Source organism: Somniosus microcephalus, chromosome 3 (genome assembly GCF_052327205.1).
Source record: "Somniosus microcephalus isolate GS21.2 chromosome 3, FLI_Smic_1.0, whole genome shotgun sequence".
NCBI classification, from domain to species: domain Eukaryota; kingdom Metazoa; phylum Chordata; class Chondrichthyes; order Squaliformes; family Somniosidae; genus Somniosus; species Somniosus microcephalus.
The window spans coordinates 322,225,415-322,241,249 of NC_140989.1; the positions used below are offsets into that span (position 1 = coordinate 322,225,415).

Genomic DNA, 15,835 nt, shown 5'->3' on the forward strand with positions numbered 1-15,835 from the left:
AAGATGGCACCTCCGACAGTGCAGAACTCCTTCAGTACTTTACAAATCAGCAGAGACTATTTGATCCAATCTAGTACTCTGAAATGGTAAACAATCTAGTTCTGAATTGAGCATTTGCTGTCCAGTGAAGGTTGAGTTATTCACTGCTGTACCTGGCAAGTTCCTACGCCATATTTTTCGACTTGGTTTTTCATTTTTGTCATAAGAACATAAGAAGCAGGAGTAGGCCATACGGCCCCTCGGGCCTGCTCCGCCATTCAATAGGATCATGGCTGATCCGAATCTAGACTCATATCCATTTCCCTGCCCTCTCCCCGTAACCCCTAATTCCCTTATCTGCTAGGAAACTGCCTATCTCCATTTTAAATTTATTTAATGTTGCAGCTTCCGCAGCTCTCTGGGGTAGCAAATTCCATAGATTTACTACCCTCTGAGTGAAGAAGTTTCTCCTCATCTCAGTTTTGAAAGGGCAGCCCCTTATTCTTAGATTATGCCCCCTAGTTCTAGTCTCACCCATCAGTGGAAACATCCTCCCCGCATCCACCCGATCAAGCCCCCTCACAATCTTATATGTTTTGATAAGATCGCCTCTCATTCTTCTGAACTCCAATGAGTAGAGTCCCAACTACTCAACCTTTCCTCATACGTCAACCCCATCATCTCCGGAATCAGCCGAGTGAACCTTCTCTGAACCGCCTCGAGAGCAAGTATATCTTTTCTTAAATATGGAAACCAAAACTGCACGCAGTATTCCAGGTGTGGCCTCACCAATACCCTGTATAACTGCAGCAAGACTTCCCTATTTTTATACTCCATCCCCCTCGCAATAAAAGCCAAGATTCCATTGGCCTTCCTGATCACCTGCTGCACCTGTATACTAACTTTTTGTGTTTCATGCACCAGGACCCCCAGATCCCTTTGTACTGTAGCACTTTGCAGTTTCTCTCCATTTAGATAATAACTTGCTCTTTGATTTTTTCTGCCAAAGTGCATAACCTCACACTTTCCAACACTATATTGCATCTGCCAAATCTCTGCCCACTCACTTAGCCTGTCTATGTCCTTTTGCAGGTTTTTTATGTCCTCCTCACTCACTGCTTTCCCTCCCATCTTTGTACCGTCAGCAAACTTGGATATGTTGCACTCGGTCCCTTCCTCCAAATCGTTAATATAGATTGTAAAGAGTTGGGGTCCCAGCACTGACCCCTGCGGAACACCACTAGTTACTGATTGCCAGCCCGAAAATGAACCATTTATCCCAACACTTTGTTTTCTGTTAGATAGCCAATCTTCCACCCATGCCAGTATATTACCACCAATCCTGTGATTTCTTATCTTGATCAGTAATCTTTTGTGTGGAACCTTGTCAAATGCCTTTTGGAAGTCCAAATACACTACATCCACTGGTTCCCCTTTATCCACCCTGTATGTTACATCCTCAAAGAATTCGAGCAAATTTGTCAAACATGACTTCCCCCTTCATAAAACCATGCTGACTCTGTCCTATTAAATTATGTTTATCCAAATGCTCTGTTACTGTTTCCTTAATAATGGACTCCAACATTTTGCCAACCACAGATGTTAGGCTAACTGGCCTATAGTTTCCAGCTTTTTGTCTACTTCCCTTCTTAAATAAGGGTGTTACATTAGCAGTTTTCCAATCTGCCGGGACCTTTCCTGAGTCCAGGGAGTTCTGGAAAATGATCACCAATGCATCCACAATCCCTACCGCCACTTCTCTCAAGACCCTAGGATGTAGGCCATCAGGTTCGGGGGATTTATCCGCCTTAAGTCCCATTATTTTACTGAGTACCATCTCCTTAGTGATTTTAATCGTGTTTAGCTCCACCACCACCCCCCCCCCATTGCCCCCTGTTTGTCCAGTGTTGGGATATTTTTAGTGTCCTCTACTGTAAAGACTGATACAAAATATTTGTTCAGCGTCTTTGCCATCTCCATGTTCCCCACCACTAGTTTCCCGGTCCCATCCTCTAAGGGACCAATGTTCACTTTAGCCACCCTTTTTCTTTTTGTATAGCTGTAGAAACTCTTGCTATCTGTTTTTATATTTTTTGCTGGTTTACTTTCATAATCTATCTTCCCTTTCTTAATTAATCTTTTAGTTATTGTTTGCTGGCTTTTAAATGCTTCCCAATCTTCTATCCTCCCACTAGATTTGGCTACTTTATATGCCCTTGTTTTCAGTCGAATACTATCCTTTATTACTTTACTAAGCCACGGATGGCTGTCTTTTCTTTTATTCCCCTTTTTCCTCAGTGGAATATATTTATCTTGAAAGATGTGAAATATCTCCTTGAATGTAGACCACTGCTCTTGTACCGTCTTACACTTTAATCTGTTTTCCCAGTCCACTTTAGTCAATTCTACTCTCATACCTTCATAGTCTCCTTTATGTAAGCTCAGTACGCTGGTTTGAGATCCAACTCTCTCATCCTCAAACTGAATTTGGAATTCAACCATATTATGTCATGCATGTCGATGTCTCCTTTCTGAAGTTAGCCCTAGCACCCAACAGACTGTACTCTCTTGGTGCTCTGCTAAAAGTGTGGGAAGGGGGAAAGAAGTGGGAAGTGTTGGGAGCTACAGTTAGTTGGGGAGAAATGTGTCTTTTTCAGCTCGTTTTAAGTTTTGGTGAAGATGATCATTTAAATGGCAGCCCAGCCAGTATGAAATTTTAGATATGGTAGTGTATTTTTCAGATGACAATTCGAAGATAAGACTACTGTACTCCTTCAAACTATCCGTACCTTGTAGCAAATTACACTGGAACACCTCCAAGTACCAGTACAAATGGAGCTTATGGGACCTTGTGATGTCAAGTTTATTTCTTGTAACATTTTTTAAAAGATGGCATCAGATAGTAAAGCAAATAGTTGGAGGGAGATTTGCCAATCCATCATGGGAAGTTCTTCTCAACAAAGTATGAGCCCACAGTATTATTGTTGACCAGATATGCACCTGATGGTGCTGTGTGAAATGAATGCATCCATCAGCACATTTATTCACAGTTTGGATGTTAATTGTGATATAAAACACACAATTTCAATTTGTATTGAATATATAATTGAAGCCAGTACAATTTATCTCTATAAGTAAAGTATTAAATAAATAACAGTACAAAATATACAACTTATCTATCTTTTTTCTGTTCAGTTGGGAGGTGGCAGTGAACAGTGTGGCATGATGTGGCTGGGAAATAAGCCACCAATGGCTGCCGAATATATTTGAGATGTGATTATAGGGAAAATATGGCCCTCCATGACTCCCTTCCCATTGCAGCCCATCATTTGTGCTTCGCCCTACCTCCTCACTCCCATCTGTCCCTATATTCCATCTATCCACTATCTGCTCCCTTCCCTATCACCCCTTCATTCCCATCATTACTTGTACCTCTATCCCCTTTTTGAGCTATCCACTCAACCCTTGTATCCACTTCTCTTTGCTCTGCTGTCACTCACCTTGCCCTTAATGCTCTATCCACTCCACCACCACCACCACCCACCCTCAATCGTTTTCCCCATGTATGCTGCCTTTCTGTCTTTTTCCCTTAAAGGCTTTGTTTGCTTTCAAATTCTACTTATTTGGATTTTTAAAAATCAAATTAGAATGAGGAAAGACACTTTCCTTTTCTCTTTGCTATGCTGTTCTTTCGGTTTCTGAAATTTATAGAACACAAGTAGAAACATTAACAGCTATGCAGTCTCGCTCCCTGTCTCTCTCATACAACTTCTCTTTAAAGAAAAATGTATACAAATTTAACCTCTGTAAAGCTTTTGAAATTGGACACCTTTGGGGCGATTTTGCCAGCCCTGGGGAGGCAGGTATAAAGGCGGGACTGCCGAGAAAATGGCAGAATTTGGAGCGGATGCCCAACCCACCTCCATGCCATCTTGCCAGGAGGCGGGTAGCCGTCCCGCGCTGGGTCCCACCTCCTTGGATGCGGGAAGGGATTAAAGCCACTTAACTGCCTGTTAACAGGCAGAGAATAGGCTTATCACCATTTTGCCCGCACAAGTGCAGGCTTCTCGAAGGCTCCGAACCCCGCCAGGGTCACCGAGGCGAGTAGTGGGTTGGCGTGGTCCAAAGGTGTGCTGTGGAGGTGAGTATCTGAGGCAAGTGGAAAATGTTAGAAAAAGTGTACTTTCCATTGTTTCTTCCTGCAGGCTTCAGTTGGTGGGTATGCGGAGAGTCTTCTGTGGTAGAGATGACAGATTGCCGTTGCATTCTCCAATGAAACAACCATCTTCTTTCTGCAAAAGAAAGCGGTTTGATGAGGTCTTGAATTCAAGACCTCATCAAACTACAGAGAATGTCACTGTTTGATAGTTTCACAGAGCTGTCAAACGATGACAATTCATCTGTCAAAGATGAAACGGCATACGTTGACATTCTCTGCAACTGGCTTTCCCTTAATTGGCCCAGCAGGCTTCGCAAGGTCAATCAAGGGAAAATAGCGTGGGTTGGCCAGAAGTTGATGGAGGCGGAACTGAAACCCGACAAGTGGGAGCCCCGCCTCCAAAAGCTCCCCATTGACAAAATCACCCCCCTTGTTTTCAAAATTATTTGAAGAAAAGTTACTGAACAAAGTGCTAGAAACTTAACAAAAATATTCCAGCTGTACAGCTGACTGGTAGTGGTGTATCCTTGTAAATTAGACACACTGTTCCTGTTCAGACTGCACAATCCAAATTTGTCTCTGGGTGAAAATATCAAGTACTTTTTTTTTATATATGGAGAGGCCAAGGCCAAAGCTGAGGCCTTCAAATAAAAATGTTTTAATGAAGGCATCAAAAATTAATTCAATTAATAAATGTTATTGTGAAATATAGTCATAACATAGAGTTATGACTCTATTCATCAAGAGTCATAACGGCACAGAAGGAGGCCATTCAGCCCATAGAGTCCGTGCCGGCTCTCTGTGAAGCAATCCAGTCAGTCCCATTCCCCCGCTCTATCCCCGTAGCCCTGCAAGTTTATTTCCCTCAAGTGCCTATCCAGTCTCCCCTTGAAAACACTGAGTGTCTCCGCTTCCACCACTTCCATCGGCAGCGAGTTACAGGTCATCTCCACTCGCTGCGTAAAAAAGTTTTTCCTCACGTCCCCCCTGTATCTCTTGCCCAAAACCTTAAATCTGTGTCCCCTAGTCCTTGTACCATCAACTAGTGGGAACAGCCTTTCCCCGTCCAGCCTATCCAAACCCATCATAATCTTGTAGACCTCTATCAAATCACCCCTCAACCTCCTTTGCTTTAATGAAAACAAACCTAGCTTCTGCAACCTGTCCTTGTAGCTAAGATTCCCCCATCCCCAGAACCATTCTGGTAAATCTCTGCACCCTCTCAAGGGCCTTCACATCCTTCCTAAAGTGTGGTGACCAGAACTGGACACAATACTCCAGTTGTGGCCTAACCAGCGCTTCATAAAGATTCAGCATAACTTCTCTATTTTTGTACTCAATACATCTATTTATGAAGCCCAAGATTCCATATGCTTTGCTAACCACTCTCTCAATATGTCCTGCCACCTTCAGGGACCTATGCACATTAACTCCCAGGTCCCTCTGTCCCTGCACACTTTTCAAAACTGTGCCTTAAGTGTATATTGCCTCTCCCTGTTCCTTCTGCCAGAATGCATCACCACACTTCTCTATTAAATTCCATCTGCCACTTGTCTGCCCATTCTGCTAGCCTTTCTATGTCCTGTTGCAGTCAATTGATATCATCATCCCTGTTTGCCACACCCCCCAAGTTTGGTGTCATCGGCAACTTTAGAAATTCTACTCTGTATTCCAATATCGAGGTCATATATATCAAAAAAAGCAGTGGCCCCAGCACTGACCCTTGGGGAACACCACTGTCTACCATCCTCCAGTCTGAAAAACAGCCATTTACCACAACTCACTGTTTCCTGTCCTTAAGCCAATTCCTTATCCAAGCTGCTACTGACCCACCTATTCCATGAGCCTCAATTTTATTAACCAGCCTTCTATGTGGTACTTTGTCAAACGCTTTCCTAAAATCCATGTAAACCGCTTTCCTAAAATTCTTGTAAGAAACATCCATTACATTCCCTTCATCAAGCCTCTCTGTTACTTCATCAAAAACTTCAATTAGATTGGTCAAACATGATCTGCCTTTTACAAACCTGTGTTGGCTCTACTTAATTAGCTTAAACCTCTCCAAATGCCCGTTAATTTTTTCCTTGATTATTGTTTCTAAAACTTTACCCACCACTGATAAACTGACCAGCCTGTAACTACTAGGATTGTCCTTGCACCCTTTCTTGAACAATGGTATCACATTTGCCACTTTCCAATCCTCAGGCACCTCCCCTGCATCTAGGGAAGCTTGGAAAATTATGGCAAGCCCTTCCACTATCTCCTCCCCCAATTCCCTTGGCAACCTGGGATGCAAGCCATCTGGACCAGGCGACTTGTCCACTCTAAGCATACCCAGCCTTTCTAGTACATCCTGTCTATCAATTTTCACCCCTTCCATTGTTTCTACCTTTTCCGCTTCTACCGATATTTTGTCAGCATCCGCCTCCTTAGTAAACACTGATACAAATTACTCATTGAATATTCTAGCCTGGCCCTGCGCCTCTAAACATATATCACCTTCTTTGTCTCATTGAATGGCGGAGCAGGCTCGAGGGGCCGAATGGCCTACTCCTGTTCCTATCTTCTATGTTTCTATGTTTACCTCCCTCTCACTATTTGGAGGCCTATAGAATACCCCCAATAGCGTGATCATACCCTTTTTGCACCTCAACTCTAACCAAATGGATTCTGTCCTTGTCCCCTCAAGAACATCCTCCCTTTCCAACACTACAATGTCTTTCTTAATCAGCACTGCCACCCCACCTCCCTTTTTTCCTTCCCTATCTTTTCTGAACACCTTGTACCCTTGAATATTAAGGAGGAAAAATTCAGTTGTTTGCGCCTCCCGTTAGCACCTTAAGAGGGCGTTAATGGGGCGCAAAGCAACTAGCGCCCGGGCACGGCGATGTTTGCGCCGCTCGTGAAATTAACTAGACATTTTGCGGCGGTGCTAAACACTACCACCGCAATCTCCTGCGCCGGCAGATTGTGACGTCAGTTGAGTGCGCAACGCCCCGTTGGCGCCCTGGACCGGATATTGAGTGGCGCCCCCTGCCTTACCACCTGCCACTAGCAACGACAGGTTCAGGGGAGCGTTATGCTGTCAGAAAGGGACTAGGGGAGCGCTATTTAAAGGCGACCGCTTCCTGCCTTTTTTTGTCGGTGACATTTTTGCACCACGTGTTCAGAGAGAGAGAGAGAGACTTCTGGAGAGATTCAACGCTGTGTGAAGGAGTTTTGAGTACTGAGCAGCACTTTGCAGGTTTATTTTGATTTGCCCTTCCTTGCTTCACCAGCGCTCTGAGGTAGATCCTCGCTCCTCGGCCTTTGCGCCTTAAGACAGGTGTGAAGCGCCTGATTTAGCGCTCCAATCACCTCCAGGGGCGATAAAAGCCAAGTTTGCTGTCGGAGGCGATAATTAGCGCCAGGCGCTAAACTTTGCGCACGGCTGATAATGGCGCCCCAAACGGGACGATACTGAATTTTTGCCCTTAAGTGCCCAGTCATCACCATTATTAAGCCACATTTCCTTTATTGCCACAACATCATATTGCCACACAGCTAATTGTGCTTGTAACTCACCAACCTTATTCACCACACTTTGTGCATTTACATACATGCATTCTAAACCCATTTTTGAATTTTTCATAGTCTGTCTTAGTCTGCTTCTATCTAATATGGTACTACTACCGCCTCTAGTACTATCTTCTCTAGTACCATCCAACACACTCACTCTTTTATGTACCCTATTCCTCTTTTGGTCCTGGCTCTGTTGAGGTGTAACTCATACAACTTGTACAGATCCCACCTTCCCAATGCCTCAAGAATCTAAATCCCTCCCTCCTGCACCATCTCTCCAGCCACGCATTCATCTGTTCTATCCTCCTATTCCTGTACTCACTCGCACGTGGCACCGGGAGTAATCCGGAGATTACTACCTTTTGAGGACCTGCTTTTTAATCTCTCCTGGCTCCCTAAACTCTGCCTGCAGGACCTCATCCCTCTTTCTGCCTATGTCGTTGGTACCGATATGGACAACGACCTCTGGCTGTTCACCCTCCCCCCCCCCCCCCCTGCAGCCGCTCAGTGACATCCTTGACCCAGGCACCAGGGAGGCAACATACCATCCTGGAGTCACGTCTACGGCCACAGAAACGCCTGTCTGCTCCCCTAACTATCGAAGCCCCTACCACTATTGCTCTTCCACTCTTTTTCCTCCCCCCCCCCCCCAATACTCCCCCCCGCCCCCCCCCCCCAAACCCCGTGCAACTGAGCCACCTGTGGTGCCGTGGACTTGGCTCTGGCTGCACTCCCCAGCGGACCCATCGCCCCCACGAGTACTCGGAACGGAATACTGGTTGGAGAGCGCGATGCACTCCGGGGACTCCTGCACTACCTGCCTGGTCGTCCTCTTCTGTCTGGCAGTCACCCATTCCCTCTCTGCCTGCACACTCTTAAGCTGCGGGGTGACCACTTCTAGAAACGTGCTATCCACGTAACTCTCAGCCTCACGGATGCACCGCAGTGACTCCAGCCTCCGCTCAAGCTCCGAAACCCGGAGCTCGAGTTGCTGTAGCTGGTGACACTTCCTGCACATGTGGTCATCCAGGCTACGCGAAGCGTCCAGGACTTTCCACGTGGCACAGGATGTGCACTCCACGGGACTGAGCTGCCCTGCCATGCCTCTATTTATTTAATAGACTAAGAACTAACCCAGCAGAAATAAACTTAAAACTTAACAAAAAACACTCCCCAGCTACTCACCAATCAGCTCTTTCGCTCTATTTAATAGGCTATTACCTAACTTGGCAGAAATAAACTTATCTTAAAAAAAAATACACTCACCAGCTACTCGCTCACCAGCTACTCACCAATCAGCTCCTTCCCTTGTGCCGATATCACTTTTTATACTCTGACGTCACTTTTTCAAAACTGCCTCTGTTGAGTTGCTGCTGCTCCTTTTAACTGCTCCGCTCTCGCTGTGCTCCCTCCAGGTCCGCTCCTTTCGGTCTAATTTATTTTGTTTAGATATTAGAAATTTCTGTTAATTGAGGGGGAAGAATTGGTAAATTATATTTTTTTCATGGGAACTCGATAGTCAGATTGTGCAGTTGTGGTGAGTAGGCAAAGCCCATTATAGATGTGAACATAGCAATTTATAAAGGGGGGTGGAGTTGACCCAAAAGGTGTGACAAAACCGTGATCACAGAAAGCCAAATTGTGCTGGCAGGAACTGTATCAGATGCAGATCCACCTCCATTACCTCCGATTGGAAATTTTGTACCAAACTATAGGCCACTTTACATTGTAATTTATGCCCACTTGGAACTAGATTGAAACTGCCCAGGTTGTTTCACTTACACCAGCATGAGTGTTGTGAAATTGCCACTCATTATTTTGGACTGGTTTTATACTCGATGGTAGAAATGAAAGGATAGTGTTCTAACTCACTATAACACCTAACTATCCAAATGTGTAAAGTTGGTTTGAGTGGTTGATGAAAATTTGGGGGAAGGGTCCTCCATTATTCTTTTGGTGTTAAACAGAAAAGCTTTCTTTTTATTTAAAAAAAAAAAAATACTATCTGGGTCACTTCATTGGTGCACTAGCGTGCTATACTCCGAAGTAACGGGACATACTTTCAGTACCCACAGCCCCACACCACTGACTATCCTAAGGTCAGGCACTTCCCTATAGGAGGCAGAATTTGGAAGGAGATGCATCCCCAGACTGATTTTGCACACCTTCGTTGCCAGCTCAGAGTATGATTGCAAAGGCTTGGGAGTAGATCACGTGACAGTCCTGGATGCAATTGGTTCATCACCCAATGACACATTGGGAGAAAAAACAACTTAAAAATGATGGTGTTGAAGTAGGATGTGAGTTTGCACTGGCCAACTCCTGATCAATGGTGATTAATTGGACTAAACTGAGTCCTCCCTGCAGGAAGGGTGAATCAGGGTGACCACTCTGCCTCAACTGGTTAACGTGCTGGGAAACCTAGATGTAGGTTGACTGCTTGTTCTTTCAGGGAATGCTGTGGATTGGGGGTGGGGACCCCCGGGAGCCCTTGACCAATTAGACTTACACATACGTGGAACCACGAGGGGTTGAATGTTCTCCTTCTCTTTCCACCACCCCCCCCCCTCTTTCTTGGACAAGACACCAATAGGCAGCAGCCAGTATGTTTGAGCAATAGATGAAGATTTATTAAGCATACAGCGTAATATACTTAATATTAGGCAATAGTTTTAACGAGTAGCTCGCAGCCCTAGGTCTCTGGAACCTCTCGGACACAGATGACATTGTCTTAAGCCTGTTCCTTTGTTCTCGCAGTACGTCTGTGTGAAGTTGTTCTTTGGGTAACCCTTTTCTTATCAAAAGTTGGTTTGGCCAGTGTCCATATATGGTCTTTAACAAAATCACCTTTTTTAATTGGTTCTAATGGTCAAAATACCATTGTCACTCAGGTTAAGGTAGCATCCCACCTTTCCAGTATTTTTCCACAAACTTTGCCATGTTCAGTGTTATCTTGTTTATAGTTTTTCACCCCATTGGAATTTACTTTATCTCTTTCATTTCTAGCTTCCCTGGTACAAGGCCTTTATACCAAGGGCCCATATCGGCACTGTTTCACTAGTCTTGAGGTATCCAAACTATCTCACTTTAATCGACCAGATAAATACCTTATCTCCATGATCTCTCTCATTTTATGTCCTTATACTAATTATTTTTTAAAATATCGTTGCAGTTAGTTTTGTTAAGCGAATTCTAATTTCTACTTAGCATCATAATATGTTATTTAATGATTTAACCTTCACTCGCAGTCTGTGACTGTTTGTTATCAAAGCTTAGTCAAAACTACTTTAGACCGTCCTTCGCAGCTGCATTCCGAACAAGTCTTGGCTTTCTAGTTACCCAGGAGTAATTATGGGTAATATTATTTGGTCAATGGCTACACTTGAAGTTATACATATATGATTCTCATCTACTTAATATCTTTAAATATCAGCCTTTCATACAATGGCACAATATGTTCTTGGTGTAGATGAAGTTACCAGAAGAAATTTCTTCTTTTAACATCTTGAGTCAATCTGTATGAAGTATTGCAGGCTACTGCAACTCTGCGGCTAAATGAGCTAATTTGATTTTAATGCTGATGACCAGAACAATAGACTGTACTATGATCCATCAATCCTTCCCATTGAGAATTTTCTTCTGCCTTCCATTTTTAATTTAGGAGATCCTACAAAAGGACCATTTGATCCAATAGTAACGATGCCCAGTAATGCAACATCTGTGTTTAATATGTCAACAACTACAGTGGGATCGAATAATTCTGCAGCAACACCAGCTGGTGGTAACACTGTCCGTGACACTGGCATTGAAAGCACTGTAGACCTTGCCACTGCTCCAAGCCTGAAAAGTGGAACTGGCTTTAACTATTCATCAGAAAATTCAGCTGTTGGCACGCTGAATGATGCTCCAGATATGAGTGACCCGACGGAAAAGAATGGAATGGCTACCAACGATACAGACCGTGCCCTTCCGGCAGGAAATGAAACAGAAATCCGAGTTAATATTCAGAGTACCAGTCCTACAAGTACCAGTCGCCTTAGCACAATATCGGCGAATGTCAGTGCTGGCCCAGTCATGATCGAGAAAAATGACCATGTCACTAAAGTTGGTCCTACTGTCAAAACCGAAACGACAAGAGTCCCACAGCAAATGGAGACAATTGGGAAAATCTATTCAACTGCTAAAGACTCCAGATCTGAAATCACAGTTGAGCCAACTGGTGTTTCTCCTACAACATCAGCCGGGCAGGAGGAATCCAAAAGTAAGACCTTTCTTGTTTATTTGTAAGCATTTTTTTGATCAAATTAATGCCATCTCCGAAGCCACTCCTGTGCTGTGGATTCTTGGAGAAATAGATTAAAACTCCTAGGCCTTAACATTTCTGGGTAGGAATTGAACTAAAATTGTAGAGGTGAAAGCATTCTGATACACAGCGTGAAAGATTTCACTAAAGCTTAGTCCATCAATTTATTTGATTTGAAGAACAGCTTGACATAATATGCTGCACTGAGGAGATGGGGCAGGGAAGGTGCTATAAAACATTGCTATGGGGATCCTGAAAATGTCTTGTTGCTACATTGAATATTACGACTCTTTGAAATGCATTAAGCACAAGTAACAGAACCTGCAGGAGCTATTTTCTATTTTTTCCTCCCTGCACCCAGCTCCTCTGGCTGAGAAAGGTGGCAAAAGCAGATATTTTAAAAAAAAGCTCCAAACTTTTTTCTCCCTCAGTTGAGCAAATCGAAGAAAACATAGAAAGTTTGTCACTTAAATCCAACAATCTCAAACAATTTTTTTTTTTTAATGATTTTTGAAATGGTTGGGGGGCGGGGGGTGGGTGTGAGGATTGAAAACTTCCAACTCCTACGCTGCAACATTGGCCATTTGAGAACTTGAGTTCTGTTGTGGAAGTTTGTGAGTTTTTGTAGAGATGTGATTCTAGGCCACCAATGTTATCCGTGTGCACAGCTTTCTTTTCAATGGTGCTGTGTCACTAGAGGTGCCACCAGTTTCAGACCAGTACCTGCTTAGTTGTACTACTTACTGCGTCTGTATTGCTGTGATGAGATAATCAGCTACTTGCTCAAATGAATAAAGTTAAAGATAAAGCTTAGAAACTTCCCTCTGATCCTGGGAGTTATATTGCCAATAGTGGGAGACCAAAGCAATCTGAGATTACCTCTTTGACATTGCTTACCAAAATTCAATCCTGATGATCTCTTTCCTGAAGTTTTTATGACTTGTTTTGTATTTAATGCAAAGTATTTTCAGCTAATAATTGAAACTCGGCTACATATCTGACACAGTCCCTGACGATTATCCTCTGTGGATAAATCCCAACTGTTTTGGAGATTTAAGTCACTTGTCCTACTGAGCACATTGAATGACTGCAATATTTTTCATCAAGTCTAAGCTGAAAGTGGGGGAGGAGAGAAACCACTCCCCTTGAATTAACGAGGCCTGCAAGATTTCAAAATCGCCTTATATAAATGAGCATCTCTTGTGCGTTTCATTTTTAGATTCAGCCAATGGCACGTCAACTGCACGGCCTCCAGAGTCTGAAACCCTGCCGGTGCAGTCAACTTTGCAGGCTTCCAAGACCATAACAACTACAGTGACATCCAATGGCCCTGCAGTGACATCCACCATCACAGTGGTTGTGCCCACCAGCCGTCCGAGAGCCACCACTACAGCGGAAGCAGTTGTCACAAGCAGTACAACAATCGGCAAAGCCACCACATTATTTTCTGTGCAGCATAGCGAGGAGAATTTGACCAATACCAAAAAGATGGTGAATGGTGGGTGATTTAGGAGCCTATCTATCTCCTATGAGGAGACTCGTGTGGAGTATACACAGCACAGACTAGTTGGGCTGAATGGCCTGTTTCTATGCTGTATATTCTATCTACTCTTTTGTCAAGTTTCTATATTTGCTGATTATTTGGTATGGTTTTGATAATACTGGGATTGTAGGAAACAAAAACTCATGGGCTGCAGTGCACATCCTTGCCTTGTCACCTACTGTGTACAATTTGGTGAAATGAATAAATATAGGGTTCCATAACTGAGCCCTGAAACAGTGAATATATCCACAAGAAACATTTATTTTAGGGGAGGGTTAAGCAATCTGTACTTCTGAGATTATCCTGTTCCTTTTAATGGATATGGGCCAGATGGCTGTGCAAGCCAGAGTTTATTTTAAATGATCCAGCAACATAACGTATGGCATTTTGGCCAGTTGAACGTATTCTTTATCATCGTTTCATAATTTGCACTGTGTGGAATATAAACTTCTGAGGGAACTAGCTAACTTTTAAGAAGACCAAACTGCCATAGGCAAACTTAGTGAAGCTATAGGAGATCAGGCTAACCTTGTAACCTGTTGTACATTAACTAGTGCCATAGCGCAGCTGACCATCCTCAGTTTTCTCCTCGTACTTAATTGCAGTGTTTTTTTTAGGAACAGGACTGGGCGATTCAGCCCCTCAAGCCTGTTCCACCATTTTATTAGATTATGGCTGATATGTAACTCCGTTCTATTTGCCGTTTCTCCCTATCCCCTGATGCCCTTGCCCAACAAAAATTTACGATCTCGGTCTTAAATTTCAATTGGCCCAGCATCCATTGCCTTTTGGGGAGAGAATTTGATTTCTACTACCCTTTGTGTTGGGGGGGGGGGGGGGAAAGTGGTTCCTGATTTCACTCTGAATTGGCCTATCTCTAATTTTAAGATTATACCCCCTTGTTTTGCATCCACCACCAAAGGAAATACTTTCTCTGTATCTGCCCTAATGAATTTATCATCTTAAAAACCTTGATTAGATCACCTCTCAAGTTTCTGAAGTTTTTGATGCACGTTGTCTTGCAAGGTGAGGTTAATTTGGGGGAGGACACACGGAAACCTAATGAGTAACAGGGTGTGTGATACCGCCACAAAAAAAAGAGAGAAACAAGATCTTTTTGAAAGCTCTTGGAACTTTTCAGACCATCGATGATAGTTTTGCTGACTGACTGGAGAAGGAGATTGGGAAGTTTGTTATGGTAAGCTAACGATTAGACTAGTTGAAGGGCGATATGGAGGAAAACTCTAACCGACTTGTAAAAGTGCCTTTTCCTTTTGAACAGGGAAGCCGGTTTCTACTCCAAGCCGAACTAAAGTGGACCCTCTGGTTATAGGAATGATCACCGTTTTCTTTATAATAATTGGAATTGTTTCAATTCTTGGATTTCTGAAGTACCGTCAGCGAATCAACCAACCAGAGTTCAGGCGCCTTCATGAGCTTCCAATGGTAAGTACTAATGAAAGTAACTGTCCTAGTATTTTAACTCTTGTTTTCTTCTTAAGTTTTTAATTAATATGGTGAAACCTTTAACATGAACTTCCACTTACCAAAGACTTCCCAAAGAAGTGTGACCTTTCAGTTGTGCACCCTTGTCCCTTTATGAATCTATTTGTTGCTTTTCAGTTTGTTGTAACGTTTATTGATGCCATAATCATCATGGCCGTGGAATTGAAATGGTGTCATTTTGTGGTGATGAACTGGACGTTTGATCAGAGTTGGTCTGAAGTGGGTTCCATTGTGCTGTAAATTAATTATTTTGTGGTTCTGTAGATTACTCTTATTTCAGGATCCTGAAAATGATTAATTTATAATGAGTAAACCTTTCACATTTTACAGTGTTATTTTCTGTGGTGTGATGGGAGGGGGTGGGGGAGCAGCATTAGATTTAGAATTATGAAGGGATATATTGATTTCATGCTTAAATTTGTAGCAGTTCAATATTTGGCACCAGAAGTCTGTGGAAAGAATGTCAGTGCAGTACTAAGCTGACCCCAGAAGTCTTTAGCATACTTTGTAAATGATGATGTAGAGTATTTTACTATATATGTGGATTAGTATGTCTGCTAGTGAGGTACATTAAAAATATTTGCACCAAAATTCCATGGCGGCAATTGATTAGGATTGCACCAGCTGGTGCTCTTTAACACTGACCCCTGCCGGAGTTTGCAGAGCCAGTGGGGGTGTACCTCATTTGCACAAGGCTGGAGAATGGAAGTGCTACTTGAAGCTGGCTGCTTCAGTGCCTGTCTGCCCCATGTGCCAGGAAACTGTTGGTGGGTGTTACCAGACA

The 15,835-nt window shown here is 43.4% G+C and overlaps 1 protein-coding gene across 1 annotated transcript in view; it reads left to right on the forward strand.

The window, feature by feature from the left end:
• The window catches only part of LOC147122189 (uncharacterized), an 84,507-nt gene that overhangs the window by 58,256 nt on the left and 10,416 nt on the right, over positions 1-15,835 (forward strand). The window contains exons 2-4 of the mRNA XM_085983070.1: positions 11,361-11,960; positions 13,222-13,500; positions 14,828-14,991. Coding sequence (XP_085839196.1) covers positions 11,361-11,960; positions 13,222-13,500; positions 14,828-14,991 — 1,043 coding nt within the window. The remainder of the gene's footprint in view (positions 1-11,360; positions 11,961-13,221; positions 13,501-14,827; positions 14,992-15,835) is intronic.